The sequence below is a fragment of the Apis florea genome, unplaced genomic scaffold (genome assembly GCF_048593485.1).
Source record: "Apis florea isolate Af1SG1 unplaced genomic scaffold, ASM4859348v1 contig_3367_pilon, whole genome shotgun sequence".
In the NCBI taxonomy this organism is placed as follows: Eukaryota; Metazoa; Arthropoda; class Insecta; order Hymenoptera; family Apidae; genus Apis; species Apis florea.
The window spans coordinates 2833121-2858312 of NW_028256746.1; the positions used below are offsets into that span (position 1 = coordinate 2833121).

General features: G+C 36.6%; 2 protein-coding genes across 4 annotated transcripts in view; both read left to right on the forward strand.

Annotated features, from left to right (window-relative positions):
• Window positions 1-25192, forward strand: part of Nha1 (Na[+]/H[+] hydrogen antiporter 1) — a 117297-nt gene that overhangs the window by 75211 nt on the left and 16894 nt on the right. For all 3 annotated transcript variants that reach the window (XM_012489178.3, XM_003695475.4, XM_012489177.3), the window contains exon 5: window positions 25001-25165. In XM_012489178.3, the coding sequence (XP_012344632.1) occupies window positions 25001-25165 (165 nt within the window). The remainder of the gene's footprint in view (window positions 1-25000; window positions 25166-25192) is intronic.
• The window catches only part of LOC147657017 (uncharacterized), a 94902-nt gene that overhangs the window by 44492 nt on the left and 25218 nt on the right, over window positions 1-25192 (forward strand). The gene's annotated exons all lie outside the window — the stretch shown is intronic.

The following is a 25192-nucleotide window of genomic DNA, read 5'->3' on the forward strand; positions in this document are numbered from 1 at the left end:
ATTTCGCGATAATTCTTGAAGCCAGTTTCGCTGTTGCCGCACAGCTTCGATTCGAGGGATTCGCTTTAAAAAGATATTGCCGGCGTCGTAACGTTGTTTTCCCCACTCGTCACTCCGTTATTTGCCATGATTCACGATATCGTAACCACTTGACCCGATCCACGTGCAATAAAAAATAACGCTTTGGCACGCGGCCGCCTCGATCCCGCTCTTTAACGCCAAACCGACGCTCGAAACAAGCCTCGTGAAACCATCTCGATACGATACGACTGCCAATAGACCGCTGCAAGCTTGGTTACGCTTGGAAACGGGATCAACGAGCCACCTATCTTTTTTTCTTTTTATTTTTTTTTTCTTTTCTTTTCTTTTTTTTTCAAACGAAAGAACTCGAGAAATTGGACCGATTCCTTTTTTTTATTATTATTATTATTATTATTCCTCTGTCTTTGATCTTGTGCACGTTGTTTTGAGAACCCTCGAAGCGAGGACGATGAACATGATGTCGACTCGAAGCTTTATTTTTTTTTTTTTATCGCTTCTTCAGTCGATTTTATTGGTTTGTTGGTATTGTATTTTTTTTTTTTTTGTGTCTTCGATCGATGAAGAATTATTAAGATTATTAGGAGAGAATATATCTATAATCTATAATTTGATTTCGTATTTTTGATAGAAGGAGATAAAATGGATGAAGATAATAAGAGTGTTGTATGCTGAAAGCTTTCTTTTTTTTTTTTTTTTTTTTTTATCGCTTCGTTGTTGGTTTCATGGATCATTGACCGATTGTGAGGAATTATTGATCAATTGTGAATATGAATTATTATTTTATATCTTACACTTTCCCTTATAAACTTAAATATTGATTTTCGTTGTTGATTTTTTCCCTTCAGAGGAATTACGATAAAAGTTTCTCGCAAAAAGGTATTTTATCTTGAGGGCAGATGTCAGGGGAGAAACTCGTAATTGAGGATCAACGTTTTAAAAAACGATACTGTTTTAAATAAAGAATCCATTCTTATTCCTAAGCAAAATATAATCTTTGAACTTCCATCCCCTCACGTGTCCTAAATCCCACGCACGTTTATTCTTTACGATTCTGGTCTCGAGACCGGACTACTACACAAGGCTATTTTGTAGATACTTTAACACTTCCTTGGGAGAGATTTCTCCAACTCGTCAATATCTCGCGCGAGGAAACTTTATTATCGATAAATATTATTATGCTTTAACTACCTACAGCCAGAGTAAAAAGTCTAATTGTCAGAAGAGAGGGCAACAGAATGTAATCTCTCATTTTTCGTCTCTAAGCTTTAATGATCACTCTAACTTCTAGCTCGAGAGATAATAAAAAGAAAGAACGCTCGTAGTGAAAATGCTTCATTCACGACGAGAGCGATATTAATAAATGTCATCATTATTGCTCTCTTTCCAATGAATTTCCGTGGTTTCATCCTAGTGACCGCATTAAGGAGTATCAAAAAGAAAGAGAACACCTTTCGTTTTCCCAATGATCGAACATTCTATAGCGACCGTGATTGTCGCGATCGATAAATTAAAGAAGAAGAAGATAAGGAAAATGAATATTCGATGGCCTCTTATATAAAATTGCGTTAAAATCTATCTATCGAAAGATTCTCGACGCCATTTTTCATCTTCATGCGAAGGAGCTTTGCAGAATTTATTATTATTCGCCTCGTGTTTTCCACGCAATTTACGCCCTCAGACCTCCGCGCAAATTGTACGTTATCCATCTTGCCGCTGTTCAATTATCAATTCCGCGCCGCCGACTTATTGCGGGGCCGATAATTATCGACCCGCATCGTTAGCGGATGTTGTTTCTTCCTTCCTTTCCGTTGCAAGCGGATTTCCTACCTTGGATATCTCCAAGGCGATGTTACACCGTTTATGTAACGCTGTTGAAATATAACACGATTGCCTCGGATATATTCGAAACAGATAAATTTCCAAACACGATTCGAACGAGTGATCTTTTAATTTCGTGACTGGCGAAATTGGATCAATTTCAAACGTCATTCCTTCTTTTTTAAGGGAACGAAATAAAGTTTCTTATCTTTCTATTCTTTCATCTATAATCAAAGTGAAAAGAATCGATTATGAATGAATGAAATTGTATGGTTGTGCGACGATCTATTATATGCGATCCGAACATTATTTGTCGACCGATTCTAATCTAATCCCTGCCTCGATGAACGAATTCGCGATTAAAATTTTTAAACGAAGAAGAAAAAGTGACGTGTAAAATCGAGCCATATTTGATAAAAATTTGAAAAATTCCCGTACGATCGATCGTATTATATACGATTTACTGGGGGTTTAAAAATATACTGGACTTTTCTCTTTGTCCCAATCTCGAGTAATCAAGGAAAGTAAGAAACTGGAATCCCTTCATCAACGGTATCGATCAAAGTCGGGGGTGGGGGCGGCAATCAAGCCGGTCTTCCTAAAATTCCTCCGAGCTGGAAAGGAAAAAGAAGAAGGGAGAGGGGTGGAAAAAGAGACAGCATGACACGATTCCCGGCGAGCGACAACGATTAACCAAAGCTACACACAGTTTCGAATAAACCGAATGACGGGGCGATATCTTTCTGGAGGAAAGGATTTGGACAAAAGGCGACGAACCGAAAACTCTCGTCGTCTGAATCGAAACCGAGGGGGAGATGGAGAATTCTCCTCCGGCGATCGTTGAAATTTGCTTCTTCCTTCCAGCCTTGCCGTCTCTGAGAGTCGGTGGGTCTGCCAACCAGGGGGAGAAAGGGTTTGGAAAGGAAAAAAAAAAAAAGAGGGAGAGAGAGAGACGCGAAAAGCGGGGCAGTGGGTCGATCGACGAGATAGCAAGGATTTCCACCCTTTTCTTTCCTTTCCCCTCTTTCAATTCCTGGTCTAGCCTGGAAATGCTCGTCTCTCCCTGCTCGTGCACACACCGGAACAGGATTTCTTTTTTTCTTTCCTTCTTTCTCTCTCTCTCTCTCTCTTCTTTTGCGCTTGATCGTGGAGGGGGTTGCATTGAAATTTTCGTTCGCACGGTTCGTTAAGGGTGGAGAGAGAGAGAGAGCAAGGAGCAATCTTTTTCGTCGTGTTTGGATATTTTGTTCGGGATGGTGGACAGGGTTGGATTCTGGACCAGTTGCTTCTGACCTGCTTTTTCTTTTTTTCTTTTTTTTTTTCTTTTTTTTTTTTTTTTTTTTTTTGCGGAAAGGAGAACGGCGTCGTTTTCGGGGATCGTGAAAATTTGGTCGGAAGCTCGGCTTGGTTGGAAGAAACTTCGTTAAGTACGAAAGATGCGGTGGAAGATTTTATTTTTCCTTTTTTCTCTCTCTCTCTCTCTCTCTCTGTTTTCTAGAGATAGATAGAGTTTGTCAGGTTGGTTTCGATTTTGGTTGTTTTAAAAATTCGTAGGCTTTTTTTTTCTTTTTCGAAGATTTTCCATAGATTTATCGTACTCTGGATTTATTTATTACCGGTGAATTATTGTTGCGTTGAAACGGTTGTAATTTTGTTTTTTCCTTTCTTTCTTTCTTTCTTTTTTTAATCGCGGTTACGTTTTATCATTCGTTAAATTGTTGCTGTGCAAAATGTTTGTTAACAAAGTTGTTAATTAAACGGCAATCAATTACTCACCTGCAATGGATGATGCAAATGGAATTTTTTGTTTTTTTTTTTTCTTTCTTCCTTTTTTTTTTTTAAACAAAGTTTACATCGAAAATTCCCCCCTTTCGCGTGATTAATTACTCCCGAATAATTCCCTTCGTTACATTCGGTAAATTTTCAAAATATTCTCATTCTCCCCTCTCGCAACAAATTAAAATTTATATCATTAAAAGGGAATTAATTTTATTTGCTCGAGACAGAAATATAAATTTAATCAATCCGAAAAATATTCCATCCGTTGTTTAATCGATGTTTGTTCGAAAAACTTTCTCGTTTTTTTTTTTTTTTTTTTTTTTTCTTTATAAAACACTGATTAAAGCAACAAACAGTTATAGAGAGACGGCTATTAACAACTTCATTCACAGGGAACAGTGAATGGCGATTAACGTATCGTAAATTCGAATGGGTGTTAGACACCGACAAGCGTACTCGAAGATTTATGGGCCCGTTTCTCAGGATTAAGGGACCCGTGCACCAACATCCTCCATATCACGTTTCCAACCATTTTACAATCGTGCATCAAATTATCTTAAACAATTGCCATTAATTTTTTTTTACACGCGTTATTCGTTCGTGCAGTTGCGTTTCCATCCAATCTCTTTCCTTCCTCGTTACAAATTTTACATTTCGTGGAATTTAACTTTTCTTTCGTTATTTTTGATATATATTTTCTTTTTTCTCGGCTCGTTTCGAGTGAAAATTAACTACTATCGAAAATTTGGAGTGAGAGAGATGTATCTGAGGAGAAAGGCAGAATTTATTCTAATTTCATTTCTAGAAACGATGTATACTTTTTTAAAGATTGATTCTTGTATGTAACTTGATTAACTCGAATCATTGTCGAAACTCAATGCGTTAATTAACAATTAGAAGCGAAAATATTGAGTCTAATGATGATGCTAGAGTATTAAAATATGAATTTTTGTTTCGGAATTTGAAATTTCCTTTTTTTTTTTTTTTTTTTTTCTTTTTTAAGTAAGTCTGTGAAATTTTATTCATTCCAAAATGGAACATTTGGTCGTATTAATCGTGCTGTTCAATACGTGCATATTTGATAAAATATTTTAAAGAAAGGAAACAAAATAGAAATTGAACGCAAGTTTCTGTTATTTTTGCGGAATATTGTTTTTAACAACGTTATTCGTTGGGAAAAACCTGTCAATAGATAGTTTTCCTATACAGGGTGGAAACAATCAAAAACTCTTTTTTACACTTTTTTTTTGCGTCCCCTAGGTGGTGTAGAATCATCGTGGCTACGCTACAATATAGCCATCGAAAGATCTCTCGAAACTCGAAACATTTACAACTTTTCAAATAAATGTTGAATATTTCGGAAAAATAATGGAAGAAACTTTTTTTTCCAATTTTATTCAACACTCTCGTTCTCGAATATCTTTAACATTTCTATATTTTTGAAAAATATAAAGCTATCCCCCTTACATTTGTATTTTGCCTGATGGTGGATTTACCTTCGAAAAAAGCTCATGATTTCTCTCTCTCTCTCTCGAAAAAAACAAAGTTTTCCGTTGCAAAAGAGATACGTGCCGTTCTAAATTCTGAAAACGGATATCGCGTAACGTTGTTGTTACAAGAATAAATTTCATCCCTAACCCCATATACGTTCCATAATCTCAAAAATCTCTCCCGTATATATTTCACGTTATTTACGAGATATTCACAATATTTTGTATAATATAAAATACTCGAGGAAAAAAAGAGATATTGTTTATTTTTCGAAAACGAATGATATTTCCAAAACGATAACTCGTTTCGTTATGGATTCTTGTATCGGCAAGAAATATTTGTGTACAAATATATTTTTCATAAAAGAAAAAAAGAACATACAAATTATCGATAAAATCGATAAAATAATCAATCGTGATTGATCCTCGGCTTCCTGTCAATAATTAATTACAATGCTCGTTAAATCGGGCAAAATAGACACCCCGCTGTTTAATTCTTGAAATTGAGACGAAACAGTGCCAATTAATGTATCGGCAAAATTGAGCGAAATTCGCAAACGAATTCGCAAGATTTCGTTTCGCAGATTGTTCTTCCTTCAAAAGTCGGATGTCGTCCCTTTAAAATAATCGCACGGCCCTTATGAAATTCGAGAAACGTTTTGTTTCGATAATAAAGGTAAAATAAAAAAAAAAGGGGATAAAAAAAGATGGAAATTTCGTTTTATTCGCATTAGAACGGCACTCGAATCTAGGAAATGTTTCGATAAATCACGCGAGACAGCACGCGTTACATTTTCCGCATCGGGGATGGGGAAAAAACTCGCTACCTTGGCCGCATAGTAAATCACCGAGTCGCTGAGACAACGAAAAAAAGTTGCACGCGATTTTTTCTCCTTTTTTTTTTTTTTTTTATTCATCTCATCTTTCGCGAATCATCGCATTGGAAAACAAAAGTTCGTTCGAGTAATTAACTACTCGTGCGGCGAGGTAAACTCGGCTCGCAAAAATCGAGATAAAACGTTCGAACGAACGACGAGAAAGCAAACGATAATTTTTACGATATTTCAAACTCGATTTTTGAACGTCGCGAATGTTGTTTCCACACTTTTTTCCGCGATAAACTTTTTGTCATTGAACGTTTTCATTTTTTACATTATTATTATTATTATTTTTTTTTCCAATTTAATAATATTCGAAATACATATCAAAATCACGTTTCGATAGCTGTATGCGAAAAAAAACAAACAAATTTTTATTCATCATCATCATTATTATTATTATTATTATTCGATGTGTATTAACTTTCGCGTATCGAATTCACCGGAATAAATAAATAAATAAAAAAAAATATCGCTTGCTCGATTACCAGTTCGATTGGAATTTTATTGTTTCTCCGCTCGTGGAAAAAATTCTTCTCTCCCCGTCACTTTTTCCCATCACGGAAGGAGAAAATAACAAGAAAATAATCCTTTCGATCGTCTCGAAATCCCATTTCACGCTTAGCTCTTCTTTTATTCTCATTTTTTAACGCGGCGTCATAATTCTGAGGGAAGGGTCGAGGAACGCGCGGCGACAAAACAATAAATACGAGCGCGGATTCAAATAGATTCGAGCTTGGCTATAAATTTCGTACGAATCGTCTGGCAAGAAACGCGATTTCCATCGGTGTGTTTCGGAGCCAAACCCGGAGGAGGAGAAAAAGGAGCGGATAAAACAGGCCAGTAGGTCGAGAGAGAGAGAATTCTACGATTCGTCTCTCTGTTTGAACGCGTCTTGGTTTCGAGAATAGTGGCGTGATGATATTGCCGTCACTGGATCTTTTTTTTTTTGGAAGAATTTAGCGTGGATAAAGATTGGATTGAAATTTCGATACGTTGCACTCGGTGGCGAAATAATGAAATCAACGAAATTTATCTCTTAATGCACTTTGGACAGCGATTGAATGTATTCTTTCTCCTTTAATTCGTTGTATTTGAATGTAGAAGAGTAGCTGGGTTATTTCAAAAATCGAAAAACACGTGGAAGAGAATCGATTGAAAAAGTGGGATATTGTAGAGGAATTACTAGCTACAAGTTCTATTATCAGTTGTGATGATCATCTAAATTCGATAAATTAACACTGAACCTATCACGGCGCGGTCAAATGACCGTTTTTGAGATTTCCTTTACAATTTCTTGTATACAAAGTTCAATATTCACAACTTTCTCTATTGTTTACTTTACGAATCCAATTCGTAGCTAAAATCTCTTTCTATATTAAGATACAAATGTTTTTTTGCAAATTTGACCGCTTATGGTAGGAATAGGTATACACGAAATGTCGGTAGGTTTATTCGTTTTAATTCGTTTCGTTTACGAAAACATTATATTTCCAATTACGTTTAGATCGATCCAGTCAAAAATATCAAATATAAAATAGAAATTGCATTATCCGACGGTGATAAGACGAACGAAATGGATATTAAAAAGACAGGGAAACGATTCTTCTTCCCATTTTCACGGGGAAAAGAAAAAAGAGAATTTTCCTGGATTCGAAGGGATATATCTCGGGACAAAGGCGACGAGCAGCGTTCCTCCACCATACTCGCATAGATCTTGGAAAACATTTTCTGGCTCGGTTTCCACCCTCGGTTTCCTGGCAACGTTCCGCGCAACTATAGATCAACCGCAGCGAAACAAGAAAGCCTTCTCGATGGCGATCATGCTTACCGATCATCTCTTAATCATGCGTGTCCCACTGTTCAGACGTATGTACGACCGATATATCTATCGATATCGAGAAAACTTTCTGGTCTAGATTTATAGATAAATCGCCAATCGTATCACAATCGAGTTTATAATTTTATGTTTTGCTGGTTGAGGAATATAATAAGCGTCGTTCCGGAATATTTTATATTCTCCTTTTTTTTCTTCGTCATGTTGGTTTCATTCGCGAGCGTGGAAGATTTTATCGTGCAAAACTGAAACTTTACATTCCAAAATTCGCAATAATCTCAAAAATTGGATTCTCGGAAATTCACGCGATTCACAATTCGTTTCAGGAAATTAAAAAAATGATTTTTGCATTATTAAAAAATATATATATGTATATTCTAAAATTCGTAATCTCAAAAATCTCAGGATTCAAGGAATCAAAGAACGACGGTACAATTCACCGAAACTTTACATTCCAAAATCCCAAAATTCACACATTCTCTATATAAATGTTCGTTTGAGAGAACATGGATCAAAGAACAGGGATCTCCACTCACCGAAACTTTACATCCCAAAGTTCAAAAATCACACATTCTCTAAAATTCGTGGGAATGAGAGAGTCAAAGAACAAGGATCTCCACTCACCGAAACTTTGCATCTCGAAGTAGTTCGTAAATTCAAAAATCACACGATCCTCATAAACGTTCGTTCGAGAGAATCAAAGAACAATGATTTCTATAAAATTCTTAAAACTCGCCTTAAACACAATTCGAGGAATCAAAGATCGTCATTGAGACTTTACATCCGAAAATTCGTAAATTCAAAAATCACACGATCCTCACAAACGCTCGTTCGAGGGAATCAAAGAACAATGATTTCTATAAAATTCTTAAAACTCGCCTGACTCTTAAACACAATTCAAGGAATGAAAGAACGACGATCGTCGTTGAGACTTTACATCCGAAAATTGGTAAACTCAAAAATCACACGTTCCGTACAATTTCATCGAATCAAAGACCCCCATGAATTAACGCCTCATAAAAATCCCACGACGTTTTTCACCCTCGATTTCCATCGACACCCGATTCACCGCGGAAAGATTGACGCTGCTTGAAATTCGAGCGTGGACAACAGCGTGCACCGAATGCACGTATCTTGCCCAACCACCCCACGTGGGGGTGCAATGTGCATCGCACACCGTATCGCCACGATGGATCGTTGCAGTTGCGGTTTTGCGCGCGAATTAAAACGAGACGAGTTTTCGTAATTTTGTGGCATGTTTTTTTTTTTTTTTTTTTTTTTGAAAAGCGCGAGAGACGTTGAAATGTTTGTCGAATGCAAAATTGTACTTGAGCTTTGGGAAAGGATGATTGAAATTTTGGGTATCCCTTTTCGATTCGACGATGATCCTTTGATCGAAGACGAAGGATTTGGAGGAGGTTTGATCGAAATTTTCATCCGGAATTTGATTTTTGGTATTCGTAGAAAAATATATTAACGAAAGGGTGGAAATATTTTACAACGAGAGTTTGAATTTTTCTTTTTCATTGTCTGTTATCTTGGGACGCGTGATTTTTCGATACACGATGATTGGATAGATTTTTTATCCGCGAATGTTGAGCGCGAAAAGGAAGCAGAAATTGTATTATGCTATATATGTAGATGGAATGGTATGTCAAGTAAACGTTTCAAATTAAACGATATAAAACGTAGTTATCCTTGATATTACATTACGATCTAATGAGCGTGATTTCGCGCTAAAGCTAGTTTCCATACGGTTAACTTAACTGGATTCGGACCATTATAGTTATATAAACCAAGCATTTTCACTACACAGTTCACAAATGAGAGAACTCGTTAGATTGTTTAACTTGTTAAAACAATGCTTCGAGCTCTCCGTATCATTATTCCAATGCTTCTGATTTCATATTATGCACATTCACCGATGTAATTAATAAAATTAGTTAATACAATCCCCTTGCAATTTTTACGTAAAACAATACGTAATTGTAATTACACTCGTACAAATACAATTTGCCAAAGAAGAGAAATTTATCGTTATGTAATAATATTAACTATCCGCACGATTTTAATAATTAATTCCACGAATTCATAATTAATTATCGTTGCGCTGTTATTATTGTTATTATATCGTCGTTATTAACCACGATACCTGTTACAATTCTTATTTTAACTCTTCACGAAACATCGAATTAATTCTTTGCATGTGTCGTCTCGGCGAAACGAATCTTCTCGTTAAAAGGGAGAAATTCTTCGTTTTCCAACGACGAGAAATAATAAGAAGGGAGAAAGAGAGAAAAAGACGTGGACGTTTGACATTTCGAGGCGATTTCCGCGAGAATACTTTCGGGGAATCTTGATGAAAATCGGGTTGGGGAAAATATTTATCGATCCGAGATATCGTGGCCGCGTTAAGATAACGTCCTTTGTCCTCGGGTCTGGTGTCAATAATGTCGGTGACAAAGTTTATGAAAAGCAGCGTCAGCGCCACCTGTCGCCGACAGGATACGAGATTGGAATCTGGCGGAGTGTATTCCGGCCGCCTTCAAAAGAAATTAAGGGCCGATACGACGGCAAGATGAATGAAATTTTAATGCGACACCGTAAGGGCCAACGTCGTTTCGACTAACTCTCGCGGACGGGAAACTCTCTCTCTCTCTCTCTCTCTCTCTCTCGTTGATCGTGAATAACACGATTCGATTTTCATTCCTCTGCGTTTCGTCGTACCATAAAATTTGATGTGATCTTTATTAATCTTTTGTGCTATAAATCCTGTAATTCTTTCTTTAAGGAATAGAATGACGCACGAAACATGTCGGTGGATGATCGCATTTGAGATGTTTTTAAATTAATAAATGAGAGTTTGATCGATAATGTGATAAAACATAGTAGATCGAAATGGTAAAATTTACGAGACGAAGCTTGATTATGAATAACAGAAGGAACGATGTACAAAACATGTCGCATTGGAGATGATTTTTAATTTAATAAATGAGAGTTGATCGATAGCGTAATAAAGTATAGTAAATTGAAAAACATTAGATTTTTTCTACATCTATTGTGATATTATAAAATTTTTGATGTGATCTTCGTTCATGATATTTGTCATATTAATTCTGTAATTTTTCCTTCAAGAAACAAAACGATGAGCATAGTTGCTAGATTGCATTGGAGATGTTTTTACATTAGTAAATAAAAATAGCAGTAGAAAATAAATATTCTTCGGATAATCCTTTCGTTATTGCAACTTAATTGTGAATAACATTGGATTTTGAATTTACTACATGATGTATTATAAAATCTTCGATAATGTTTCTCCTATTAATCCTGTAACTCTTTCTTAAAATATATAACGATATCCAAGATATATCGCAGATTGCATTGAAGATGATCTTTAAATTAATAAACGAGAGTTTCTAAATATCCTTTCGTTTCAACATTCAAAATATTTCAAAAATCGGAAATCGTGGAATAAACGTAAATCGATAAACCGGATCCCTTCGATTATTTGGTTAAAAGATAGGTGGTTCGTGCAGACACGTTGACAAATCCTTTATCAATATCGAGAAACAAAGTTGCTCGAGTTCCTCTGCTCGGACCTTTGTCCGTTTACACGGTTAATAACTTCAGCCCGGATAACGATTAAAACTTCCTCGAGTTGGATATCTTCTTAGCTTCCGGCCGATCGGTTTGACCTCCTCGAAATCGTTCGCTTATTATCCAAAAATTACTCACGAGAAGCCGAAGCCCATTTCGCGATTGAACAATTATGGATCACAACACTTATAGATCGAGAGAACGCGTCGCGTTAGAATTAAAATTAAGCGTGTTCGTCAGTGATCGTCGAAATCAGACATGACGAATTATTTGAATCAATTGTGCCCAATTATTCAGAGAAAGAGGTAGGGTTTATTAATTACAAACGAATATGAATTAATTGAATATCGACATAGCTAGCAAGTAATATATATATATATCCACAATTGTTATTACATCGTTATATAATTTATGGAAATTGATCCTATGTTAATATAATTCGAAATTAACTATTATACCTCGCATACGTAATATATATATACTAAAACTAAATTTTTGAAAATCGTATACAAATCCCCAAGAACGAATCGATCACCACGCGCTATTATTTTTTTTTACTATTGCAAACGATTGCAATGCTTCCTTCTCGCTGACCATAACGAATTCCAATTCCTTTTGCGAAGAAACGAAAAGGGAAGATCGAAGAGGATGTCGATCTGTAGGAGATCGCTTCCTCCGCTCGAGGAGAAAATTCTCACAATGTCCGATTCACGTGGCAGCAAGTGGTGGATGGTTTCATCCGGCGAGCCACAAGGCAGAATACTCGGCCGTGATAGAAAAGTATTATTGTCCGTCCCTTTTGTGGCAACGCTACGAAGCCATGTCAACCATGTCTTACTTACTCTCCCTATGTAAGTCGCCCTCGCTTTACCTCTATTTAACTGTTGGATTGTCCCGGAAACGGGCTGAATGATCATCCGTGCCGTTAGATCTATCCACCAGTTTCGCTCGCTCATTGTTTCGCCCTGCTCCCATTTACCCTTCCTATACGTCTCCCCACGTTACTCCTCTTTTTCTTCGAGAGAGTCCTCTCTCTCTCTCTCGATGATCGATTCGAATCGAATTCCTATTCGTTAGAACGATATTTTTTCTCTCTCTCTCTCTCTCTTTTTCTCATTACACGTGTGAAAGTATGAAGGTCTTCTTCGGAGAGATTTTTTCGCAAAAAAAAAAATCGACAGGAGAAAAAAAATTGAAGATTTTGCGACGAGAAGAGAGGAGCTGAGAGAGAAATAGGGGAAACGGTGCCATTGAAGTCGCTTTTTGATTCATCCCGATTCACCACGATCGATCGCCGAAGCTTTTTAAAGTGTCCATTAAAGGCGGTGCAGATGTTATGAATGGGCTCGCCGACCCACTGACCTACATTCTTCTCCTACGCGTACTACGTGTTTTCAGGAATCGCGGCTCTCGCTTATTTCCAGTTTTGAATAGGTCAGTGAGACGAGCGAATAAAAAGGGGATTGAAAATTATTCTTTTCTTCACGCGACGATATCTCGAAAACCAGAAGGCGTATCTAGATAATTCGAAAAGGGTTTCAAAGTGCAAGCTTCGACGCTTGTAATGGTTATTTACTCGTTGACCGGAAGTCAATATCTTCGGAGTTGTAGCGGTTCAAAGTTTTCCTAATTTTAAGATGCGTGATTGAAAATTTTTCTTTTCTTCACGCGACGATATCTCGAAAACCAGAAGGCGTATCTAGATAATTCGAAAAGGGTTTCAAAGTGCAAGCTTCGACGCTTGTAATGATTATTTACTCGTTGACCGGAAGTCAATATCTTCGGAGTTGTAGCGGTTCAAAGTTTTCCTAATTTTAAGATGCGTGATTGAAAATTTTTCTTTTCTTCACGCGACGATATCTCGAAAACCAGAAGGCGTATCTAGATAATTCGAAAAGGGTTTCAAAGTGCAAGCTTCGACGCTTCTAATGATTATTTACTCGTTGACCGGAAGTCAATATCTTCGGAGTTGTAGCGGTTCAAAGTTTTCCTAATTTTAAGATGCGTGATTGAAAATTTTTCTTTTCTTCACGCGACGATATCTCGAAAACCAGAAGGCGTATCTAGATAATTCGAAAAGGGTTTCAAAGTGCAAGCTTCGACGCTTCTAATGATTATTTACTCGTTGACCGGAAGTCAACATCTTCGGAGTTGTAGCGGTTCAAAGTTTTCCTAATTTTAAGATGCGTGATTGAAAATTTTTCTTTTCTTCACGCGACGATATCTCGAAAACCAGAAGGCGTATCTAGATAATTCGAAAAGGGTTTCAAAGTGCAAGCTTCGACGCTTGTAATGATTATTTACTCGTTGACCGGAAGTCAATATCTTCGGAGTTGTAGCGGTTCAAAATTTTCCTAATTTTAAGATGCGTGATTAAAAATTATTCTTTCCTTTACACGATAATATCTCAGAAACTTGAAGACATATTGAGATAATTCGAAAAGCGTTTCAAAAAGCAAAGTTTAACGTTTCTAACAGTCTTTTGTTCGTTAACCGAAAGCCACTATCTTCGGAGTTACAGCGATACAAAGTTTTTCTAATTTTAATAATAGGATTTAATGGATTTTTAATCACTCGATGGATATACTCGTTTCCAGATAAGTATCTATTTATTAATGATGTTATCAATAACATGTACCATGACGATATTTCACATGTTCTTCCGCGACGAAACAAACATCCTCGCGTTTCATTAATACCGAGAATTTCCTCCTCAATGATCTATTAATATACTTGACGTAAAATCCATGTATCGTGTGATATTACGCGAAGCGGCACGAGCTACGGAGCCAATCTCTGCTTCATTTTCGCCTCGCTCGAATCGTGTCGTATGAATGGGAAAACTGTTTACGTAAGCGGTCAGTTATGCAATTCATACTTTATACACGAGTTACAGTTTAGATCCTTAAGAGGCTATCTTTCCCGCAAAGCTCTGGTCTAGGGACGATCCGCTGGAATCGTGCTTAAACCTAAGCAAACTTTGATCCTTGATTAAATTTGTACGTATTCCACGGCCGAACGGTTACTAAACTTGACTAAACATTTGCCGTGGATGCGTAATTATATTTGCTCCGTCGACCAATATGATAATTAACGTTTCACGAAGGGAAGAAAAGAAGATTTGCAAAACTTTGTTTCTTCCTCTCTTTCTCTCTCTCTCTCTCTCTTGATTTAAATATGTATATTAATTTACGTAATTATTCCTCGACAAAGTCTGTTTTTCATTTCAACGAGTTATTCAAATCTCCTTGCTCCGAGAGAATTTAATTCGATCGAAACGAACGAATTCGTTTTCTTCCTACTCTGATTCCACGATAATAGGACCAGTCCAAGTTGGCAATGATTCGATTGAATGTAATATAATAACGGGAAATTTAACTCGGCCGAGATTTATACCTGTTTGACCAATCAATCAGCTGATTAGTAGCCGATGAGCAATTGTTGTCAGGAGGGGTACGGTTGCTTCGTTAATTATTCGAAACTCGGACGGATAATTCGTTGGGGAAATAATAAGCAATATCGATCGATATCGATATCGAAACGTATCGAGATTATTTTTCTTCTTTTTTTTTCATTTGAATTTGCAAGAATACGTGACAAAATAATTTCTTCGTCTGAATATCTTAACCTCATAAGATTAACTCCATATTCTACGCGTTAATTAATGCCAATAACGACACAAACCCTTAACACCTATTCCAAACTTAACTTCCAAACAAAAAACACGCACCGTTCTCATTTTCCAAAACTTTTTTAACATTTTCAACATCAACTTCGTAGCTAATAAGCTCAAACGCACGGCCTAACTAAACCTTTAACCTTTTCGAAATAATCCGCTCCAACTTTTGACAAACTTATCTCCCTCTTCCACAATCATAGATAACAGCGACCGTCTCCCTACGAGGATCGCTGCGATATTTAATTTGCACGCGTAACGGCGCATATCTCGTCCGCGAAAGATTTGAAATTCAATCGAAAACCATCTATCGACCGATTCGGATTAAACGTTTGTGTACGGATTCGGTCGAGAAAGCCGGCCAGCCGCTCGCTTGCCGCATTGCCACCTGCATTGCCTCTTGGTCCACCCTCCCTCCCCGTCTTTCAACCCTTTTTTTCGCGCCATTCGCTTCGAGAGAGAATTCGTGTCGAGAGCGAATCGAGGATTCGAGCGATGGAGGAAGGGGGTGGTGGAACGTTTTGGAACGAAAGGATCCTTGTGAAAGAGGCAAAGAGAAAGGGAAGACTTTGAGGGTTGGTTGGAAAGGAAGGATAATACCATCGAAGGGAACGCTTTGGATCGTGTTTCGAGGCTTTTAGATCCGTGACGTGCCAACGAGGATTTGCGCCGATATGCCCCCGGTTATATTTTAGGTTACGTGGCCACGAATGTTTTGTTTGCCAGGATTAGGGGTGAAACGGTTCGATATTTCGAGAACCTTCGCTTTACTACTAGCTTCGATAAGGAAAATTTGTTGCCGGGAATCCGTGAACCTAGTAGATTCGCTAGATTCAACAAATTTCAAAAGGGATTTGTAGATTTTTGATTTGTAATAAACTTGAAGCTGTGTCACGGGTAGGTAGCGTTAGGTTAGGTTAGGTCCAGATCTTTCCTTTCGACTTTCTGTATATCTGTCAGGATTGTAATTTCCGTGAACCGTGTACGCTAGATTCAACAAATTTAAAAAGAAATTTGTAAATTTTTCACTTGTAACAAACTTGAGACTGTGTAGATAGCGTTAGGTTAGGTTAGGTCCAGATCTTCCTTTGACTTTCTGTATATTGTCGAGAATCCGTGAACCTGTCGCTAGATTCAACAAATTTAAAAAGAAATTTGTAAATTTTTGACTTGTAACAAACTTGAGGCTGTGTAGATAGCGTTAGGTTAGGTTAGGTTCAGATCTTCCTTTGTATATTGTCGAGAATCCGTGAACCTGTCGCTAGATTCAACAAATTTAAAAAGAAATTTGTAAATTTTTCACTTGTAACAAACTTGAGGCTGTGTAGATAGCGTTAGGTTAGGTTAGGTTCAGATCTTCCTTTGACTTTCTGTATATTGTCGAGAATTCGTGAACCTGTCGCTAGATTCAACAAATTTCAAAAGAGATTTGTAAATTTTTGACCTGTAACAAACTTGAGGCTGTGTCGCGGATAGAACGGATAGATAGCGTTAGGTTAGGTTAGATCCAGATCTTCGTTTGGCTTGTTTCCGTGGTGTACACATTTGGCAATAAACGTAGGTGAAAACAAAATTTTCCAATCCAAGTGCAGAATCGTAAATGGACATCGCAGGTGGTTGCGTATCATTGCTAATTAAAGCGAGTATAAGATTTCCCTTGTTAGATAATTTTGTAAGCTCGCCACGTTATTATACTCGAAACTCGTATCCATTAAAACAAATATTATCCTTGTTCACAATAAGCGCGATACCGCTTATCAAAGATTCGCAAACGTTGCCGGCAAATACAGCCAATATTATTACTCTTGCTATACAAATAGCAAACAGAATATTTGCCCTACCGATGGCTCGATACTTGGACGGTTTATAGAGCAGATTAATTGTTCATCTTATAAAATGAAATATTGTTCCTGAGAAAAGAGCTGGCAGATATATGATAAGAAATACTACGACGGTCAATCGTTTCCATCCATTAAATTTTTCGAAGATGGAAAATTTATGGAAGAATCGTTCAGAACAATTTGACCGCTTTTTGAATATTCACAAAATTTACACGCGAAAAAAATTTCCGAATCGCCTTCGGTTTCTTCTCGAAATTTATTTTTATCTCTTTCTTCCTCGAAAAGAAATAAATATCAAACTTTTGTCGAAGATTATTCTTTTATACACGTATATCGATAGAATTGTACATAAACTTGGTCGTGATATTATTGAAAAAAAAACTCTCAAACGAAATTTAATCGTATTTTCGAGGACGTTTATCATATTTGTTCGAGGATACGCGTCCTCCTTTCCTATTCTCCGCAGTTTCTATCTGTCCTCGGTTTCTATCTGTCTCTGTAGAGTATCGAAACCTTTCTCTCGATAGAATCGAGGCTCGAGAGGAGAAATAAAGCGGCGCGGAATCGATTCTCCTCCTCTCTGCCTCTCGAATGGCCGAGGCACCGAGCGAACGGAAACGAAATATCGTTTTCGTTCACGATTTCGAAGGAATCCTCGTTTTGTTTATATCCGAGGAAGAATTTCGAAATTATTGAACAGTGTCGAGATATGATGGCTTCGAGATATGATAATCCTTAATTTTATCGTGAGAATTCTTTTTTATTAAAACTAAACGCTTCAACATTTAATTTAATTTTTAGTTCAAGAATAAAAGAAAGAAGAATAGTCACGCTTCTCGATGTTTTTCGTGTTTTCAATAATACACAATAGTATTCGATAATAAATTTTATCGATTATTATTTTGATTAATTGCTAGTATATATTTATTAATAATTTGTGTACGGGCAGAGTTGGCTGATTGATAGGAGTAATAAGATATCGTGTATCGTGATATATAAATTATTCGTATGTATATCCTATGATAAATAATAAAATTTGCAATTAATTTCGTTCAGGATTTTAAATTTTATCAAAAAACACGAAAAATGTTGAAAAATTGTGAACGATCCTAGTTTTTTTCACGCCAGGATTAACTTTAACAAGAAATCCATGCCGTGTGTAATAAAACGAAAGGTTTTAATTACGTAAAATGGAAAAAGTGTGAAAGAAGTTGTGCACGATATATCTTCGTACGCGTAGACGATAATATGAGAGCAATCTAAATAGCTACATTTATAAATATATGCATTCTGGTATCCAGTAAAAAATTGAAGATATTTTATAAATAAATCAGACGAAGAGAAATAAAACGATCACTAATCTTTTGTAAATTAATATATTTCAAAAATAATATTTTGAACGCGAATTGTAACATCTGCACAAAGATCTTTTCATAGGCAAAAATGGTAAGAGAGAAAAGGTAATCCCATCCATTATTTCAATACTGTTAATGAAACAGTAATAAGCAAGCGTGAAAAATTTCCCTATTTCTGCCAATTACCCAAAGATGAATCGAATCTTTTAAATTCGAGTGGCATTTTATCTCGATAAAAATCATTCGATCGATTATTACCCACGAATCGAAGATATCCAAGAATCTAGAATCAGGAAAGAAGTGAAATTTGTTTCGACACCGGTGAACGAGTGAGCCAAACTCCTAAATTAGAACGATTACGAAGTTTTACCGCTCGTACTCGATCATAAATAGCGCTCGGGTTCGCACGTGGTGAGATCATCCCCGTGAAGAGAATGTTAAGAAACGATTTCTAGATTGCGATTCTCTATTCAAGTGTTTAGGAAAAGGGGAGATCAAAGCTTGCAGATACGTGAAAATTCGAGTGTAAAGTAAATCCATCTTTGGAATATATTCGATTTAAGTCTGTTCAACTTATCGAGGTAAAATAGTTTTTAATTATTCCGCTCTCCATTAAACTAATGTAATTATTCCAAAAGAAAAAAAAATATCCTTTGCACTCGTACGTCCTACGTTTTTAATTACATTCTAGGTAACCTTCTTAAATACAAATATCGAGTGACTTAACTTTTACTCGACTTTCCACATTTCGACGCACATTCAGATGCATCGTTTTCGTTCACGGTGGAAAGTGGTCGACGATGATCAACCAAGAGATGGATATCCGTTCGCGTGCAAGGAAATACATGGCGGTATTTTCTCCTTGTTTCCTTTCCTTTCCAATCGCTTTGCAATCCGGTAATTGATTATCCGAGATTGGAATCGAGAACTTCACGAAATCCCCCTCGATATTGGGATCACGAGGACGTTGGGATCAAGATGGATACTGTTGTTAGAACTTTTTGCCCCGAATTTAATGAATCGTTTCTTCAAGTTTCTCCGGCGTTAACGTTTTTCGTTAAAAAGTCGGGAGCTTTTTTTCACTCGGTTTCAATCAAAGCGTGAATAAATCGTGAGCGACGTGTACGAATGGATTATGATCGAGGATCGAACGAGCGAGGATGTTCGGTTTGAGATATTAGATTTAGATTGATGATTCTGAGAACGAGAAGCGCTGCAAGAGATTTGGAATCTTTTGAAAGTTTTGAAAAGTATAATTGTTCAAGAAAAGTACAAGTTCGCGTAGCCGATCTACAAAGTATTCAAAGTGTCGATAGATGGTTCAAAGATTAAAAGCGAACAAAGATCTCGATCGATTCAAATCGAAATCTTCGTTTTGCAAATATTCGAAATATTAATCTTCCTCGAAACGTATAAAGTGAGAAATCAATGAGAATATTAAAAAACGAATCGCAACATCTGTCCGAATAAAATTGAATATTTCAATGCATCCGTGATAGCGAATTGTGCAATTGAACAAAAAAAAAGAAGAAGAAGAAGGTTGATTGAAACGCGATACGTGCAGCGTAATCCTCGTAGATTCTCTGGAAAAATAACTTTTTACATGTATATAATAAATATCAATCTTTGATCCCTCTCTGGAGAACCAATAAATTCTTTCTCGTGCTCGTGAAACGAACAAATATATAAAAAAAAAAAAGAAAGAAAGAAAGAAAGGAGGATCGTATGCATGGAGAATAGAAGAAGGTGAAAAACCGTGAGACGATAGGAATCGAATGCTTCTCGCTCTGCGTTTCTTGTCGAAGATCGATCGAACGGGGTGGAAAAGAAAGAAGGAAGGAAGGAAAGAAAAGAAAAGAAAGGAGGGGAAAAAAAGGAAGATATCATCGGGGTAGTATCGTAAAACTCGTTCACGTGGCAACGATCGTGGGATTGGGACGACTCTGTTGGTTTCGTCGTTCGAATTTCGAGACTCGAGGGGGAAGCTTGTGAAAAATTTTCGATTGCCTTCGAAAGTTCGCCCCGTTTTCCTAAATATTCTTAGAGTTGGAAGCGAGCGGGGAAAAGTTTGGAATTTTTCCTTTTCTTTTTTTTTTTTTTTCCTGCGGTTTATTTAAGCCGAAGAAAAATCACGAGTTTATAATTGAGGGATGTTTAACTTTCTGTTTTGAAGCCGAGGGGAGAGAAATTTATTCGAAAAGTTGAGAAGAGTAATTTCGTAATTGATTCCTTTCGATATTTAACGTTTTATCCGCCCGATAAATTTCGAAAACGAATATTTCGACGGAAATTGAAACGAAGAAAACAGAATGAAAATCTGAAGATATCGTTTAAGATCGTTTAAGACGAAGTGTAATCGACGTATCCTTGGGGGAAAAAATTTAGTTTCGAAAGGATAATTTTATTAAAAAAAAAAAAAAAATGGAATGATGAATAAAAGTAATTAATAGACGAGCGGTATCGATTCGTTCCAATATTCCACACGTTGCAACGTGTTACTTTATATATCCACCTCCGTGGAAAATTATACATATTGGTGGCCGCATCCATTCGATAAATCTCGAATCGAGGCAATATTTCGTGGACGAGGGAGACACGCGTCCATTGAAAGTCTGTTGGGAGGGCGCGTTTACTTATTCACACGCGTGCACACGTATCCCAATCGGAACGCAATATTCAGGGACTTATGGCAATATCGCGACGCGTATTGGAGAGAGCCGCGGCAGAACCACGTGTAACCGAGTGATCGCCGAGCGAACACGTGCGCGTTACGTGCGCATCGAATCTTGAACAAACTTGAATATCGTTGGAAGTCGAGGACGCTCGATCTATCATCCTTGTTGCTCGAAACTGTGTATATAAGGGTGTGGGGCAATGAATAAATTATCACCAATATTCGTAGAAATCATCATTGTTGAAAAAGAATCTTCCCAGTAATTGTGAATAGAGAAATAAAAATGTTGATGAATGATCGCAAATTAATTAAGTAATAAATCTTGATGCAATGTAAAAAAAATTGCAAGTGCATAGAAAAATAAAAATTGAAATTGAATTTATACGTGTAAAGAAACTCGTATCTTATTATTCCTTAATAAGAATGACGACAAATTAATAATAAATCTTGGTGCAATGTAAAAAAAATGTAAAAAAAATTGCACGGAAGAGAAGAGAATTGTTGAATTTATATACGTGAAAGTGCGAAACTCGTATCTCGTTATTTCTTAATAACAATGATCACAAATTAATAATAAATGTTGGTGCAATGTAAAAAAAATTGCAACTATATAAAGAAATAAGAATTGTTGAATTTATATACGCAAAAGTGCGAAACTCGTATATTTCGTATATTTATGCGCGAATCGAGTAACATTGGGCGCGACCGCTGTTTCGATTCTTTGTTTCGTCTGTTTCCCCCTCTTCAACCGCCGTACGACGCGACATTGCGAGCTGAATTTAGTAAAGCAAAGGCATCGGCACGATTCGCATCTACGTAATATAATTTATTTCTATTTCCTTTATTAAATATATCCTTTATTTTTTTGATCGAATTATTTGATTACATCGCCTAATAAAAATTAATAATAAATCTTGGTGGACAAAATTTTTTGTAATACGATACAAATACAAAGTGTTTCGCATAATTAGATTAAATCGTAAGATTAAAATAACAGAATACTGGTAGAAATTTTCTTTCGATATTTCAAAAATCAACATACAGAATGATCCACACGATTCAGATCGATAACTTCGTCGCAAACGTAAAAGGGGAGAAAAATAACATTTAATATTGGTTGCGTTTCTTCTTGCAAATGCAAAAAGTAGTTCATTGACGGTTGACGAAAATTACGAATCCTAAAATTATTCATCTTGTTCGTTTCGTTCCTCCTGATCGAATATTTTTTTTTTGAAAATACAAGCAAGCAAAAAAAAAAATTGATCACGTGAGAAAACAAAATAGAAAGAGAAATAAAATAATGAAAATCCTCCGCCATAGCGGGAAACGAAATTATCGAAACTCAAAAAAGTCAAGATAATGCTAGAGGATAAAACTAATTTCAATCCCTGGAAAGAATGTGGCGGTGGTGGTGTCTTTTATCGAGCAACGCTTCGGCTGGACGCGATCAAAGTTTACAAGAAGACAAATCCTCGGCATTATTGAATTAAGTTTCGAAACGTAAGTGGATCTTCGATCTAGTGGAGGAAAAAAGGTAGGACAAATGGAGGTCGGGATGTCGTCTTATTCCGTGCAGTTTCACAAAGTGTGGCTTACCTTTAACGGCTCGCTCGTTAAAAGCGGGCGGATTTACCATTGGCGGTGAAATTGGCCGGAGATGAAGCGGGACCGAAAGAATTCCAGAGGAGGGAAAAAGGGCCATCTCGGACGAGGTCAAGGTGAACGATCTTAATTATCGACACATTGGACGTAATCGTGGCTCGATTTATTTTTTTTTTTTTTTCGACAAGAATTGGGATCTTTTTATCATTTGAAAAAAACGAATTATAGATTATATGATATTCCTTTTTCCATCCCTTTATATTATTTTGATTCTGTTTTTTGTACTTGTGCATTTTTGATGCCGATTATACTCGAATAGATGATCGATGATTTATATTCATTTTCAACGAATGGATTCAATGGAGACAATGCCGAGAAGGCAATTTACTTGTGCAATTAAGAGCTGTATATATATATATGTGCGTTTGTTTGTTCGATAATTATAATATAATAAATTTGTTCCGAGAATTATCGACGAAATAATAAAATGGCTACGTGCTAAATTTATCCTCCCAAGTTCGTTGAGAATTTATTTTCAAAGATTTTTCTCCCCGTTCTTGCCACGTATATTTTCATTCTCTGCACAGCCCACGCCATGCCTATAAGAACACGATAAAATCAAATTTTTTTGATAGGAATATTGGTTTGCGAAATATTTCTTGATGGATTGTCGACGTTTACATCGAGCGGAACGAGATATCGATGGCCGTTGAAAAGATAGGAAATCGTGGGAGAATTTTCAAAGAAAGCATTTAAAGCGTATCACGTCTGGAAGGAAATAAAGTGTGGCGTCGAAGAATTTTTTAACAGAATCGAATGAAAAGGTGATATTTTGTCGACGAGAGGCGTTTAAGTGCTGGAATAAATGGATCGAAATGGTGATTGTGAGGGAAAAGGAATGAACGTTGCAAAGAGCGTTGAACGCGTGTCGAATTATTTATTTGCAATTGCGAATCGGAGAGAGAGAGAGAGAGAGAGAGACTCTCGCGTTTATACGCATTCTTTTCCAAATTTCTCCCTCGATCGAAGAAAAATACTTCTCTTTCTGAAAAATACACCGACTGTGCTTCGACGATCAAATGTAATATAAGAAAAAGAAAAAAAAAAAAGAGATAGAAGAAAAGAGAAACGTAATCTTTTTTAAAATGGAAGGAAATATGATAGTTCAGCGATAAAAAGGAGAGGAATAATGAATGTAAGAAAATCTGAAGGAGGCAGGAAATTTTCGAATGTATTAAAAATTAGGAGGATCGTGGAAACATAACGCTCCTCCTCGAAAACTCGAAGTATACGAGAATTTCAATAATAATGAGGAGAAGAGGGGGGGGAGAGGAGAAAAATCGAGGATATCCATTCCCTTCTTCTTTATTCATATTTCCCGTTTGGCCGAGGATAGAAGACCCCCGGTGATTCCTCTTTCCTTGTCTGTGTGTACACAACACGCAGACGGTGAGGAAGAAGGTCTCTCCTCCTCGTCGCCGATCGGTGAACACTCGGTGTAGCTCGGAGTCCGCCATTCGGTACGCGAGAACCGGAAGCGAACCGGTCCATTCCGTGGCGATTTATTTTCGTCCCGAACATCCTCAGTTTCGAGGATCTTTCAGATTTTCCCTCTGAATTTTTCCCCCTGAAAAGAAGCGAAGTATTTCTTTCGTTACGAAGCGAAACGAAATTTAATAAATCGTTAACGAAACTTTTCGAAATTTTCGTATCTTTCGTATTTCTTCGATTGGAAATCGTCGAGCGTGCAATTTTTACGAAACCACGAAACAATTAAGGGATTTAGTTGGAGAATTGGATAAAATTTAATTATTGATTTCAAGCGTGATTCGAAGCTTGGAAAATTAATCAATTTTTTCTTGATCTTGTTTCTTAAATTTGAAATCTTAAGTTATAGAACGATTCGTATCGATTAATCTTATATTATTTTTTTTTACGATCAGAAATATATTGGAATCATCGACAAGTTTAATTATTCGAATGGAATTAAGGATTAATTATGATCAAATTTTTAATGCTAACTAGACGTGTATTTTTAATAATTTCCTTAATAATTCTTAATGGATGGATTTGATAATCGATCAATTCCTTTAATATTAGAATCTCCAGATGTAGCATTCCCACGAATAAATAATATTAGATTTTGATCATTACTAATATCAAAGAAATTTATTTTATCCAAGACCGGATAAACGGGATGAATTCGTCTCCTTCAGTTGATTTTGCTATTTTTTTTCTCTTCGCACATACAACTATTACAACGAGAACAAATTTTTCGCCATCAATATCCCATATCAATTGAAAATCGATTTTTAATGCCGAATATTATTTTAACAAGAGAGAAAAAGATTGATTAAAAAATTGTTTTACTTTTATCCATTTTAATTGTATAAATTCGTTTCATGTTTCAGCCCTTTATGGTGCCCATGAGAGTGTTGATGTTGTTAGGGGGTGGATTGTTGGCAGTGTTTGGAAGCGAGGCGATTGAGCTAGGAGGTGCCGGACCTTTGGCAGTGGTCGCAGCCGCCTTTATTAGCTGCTATTTCTGGCAGAAACAAGGCTGGGAAGTGGACGACGTAAGTGTACATACATATAATTCGCAA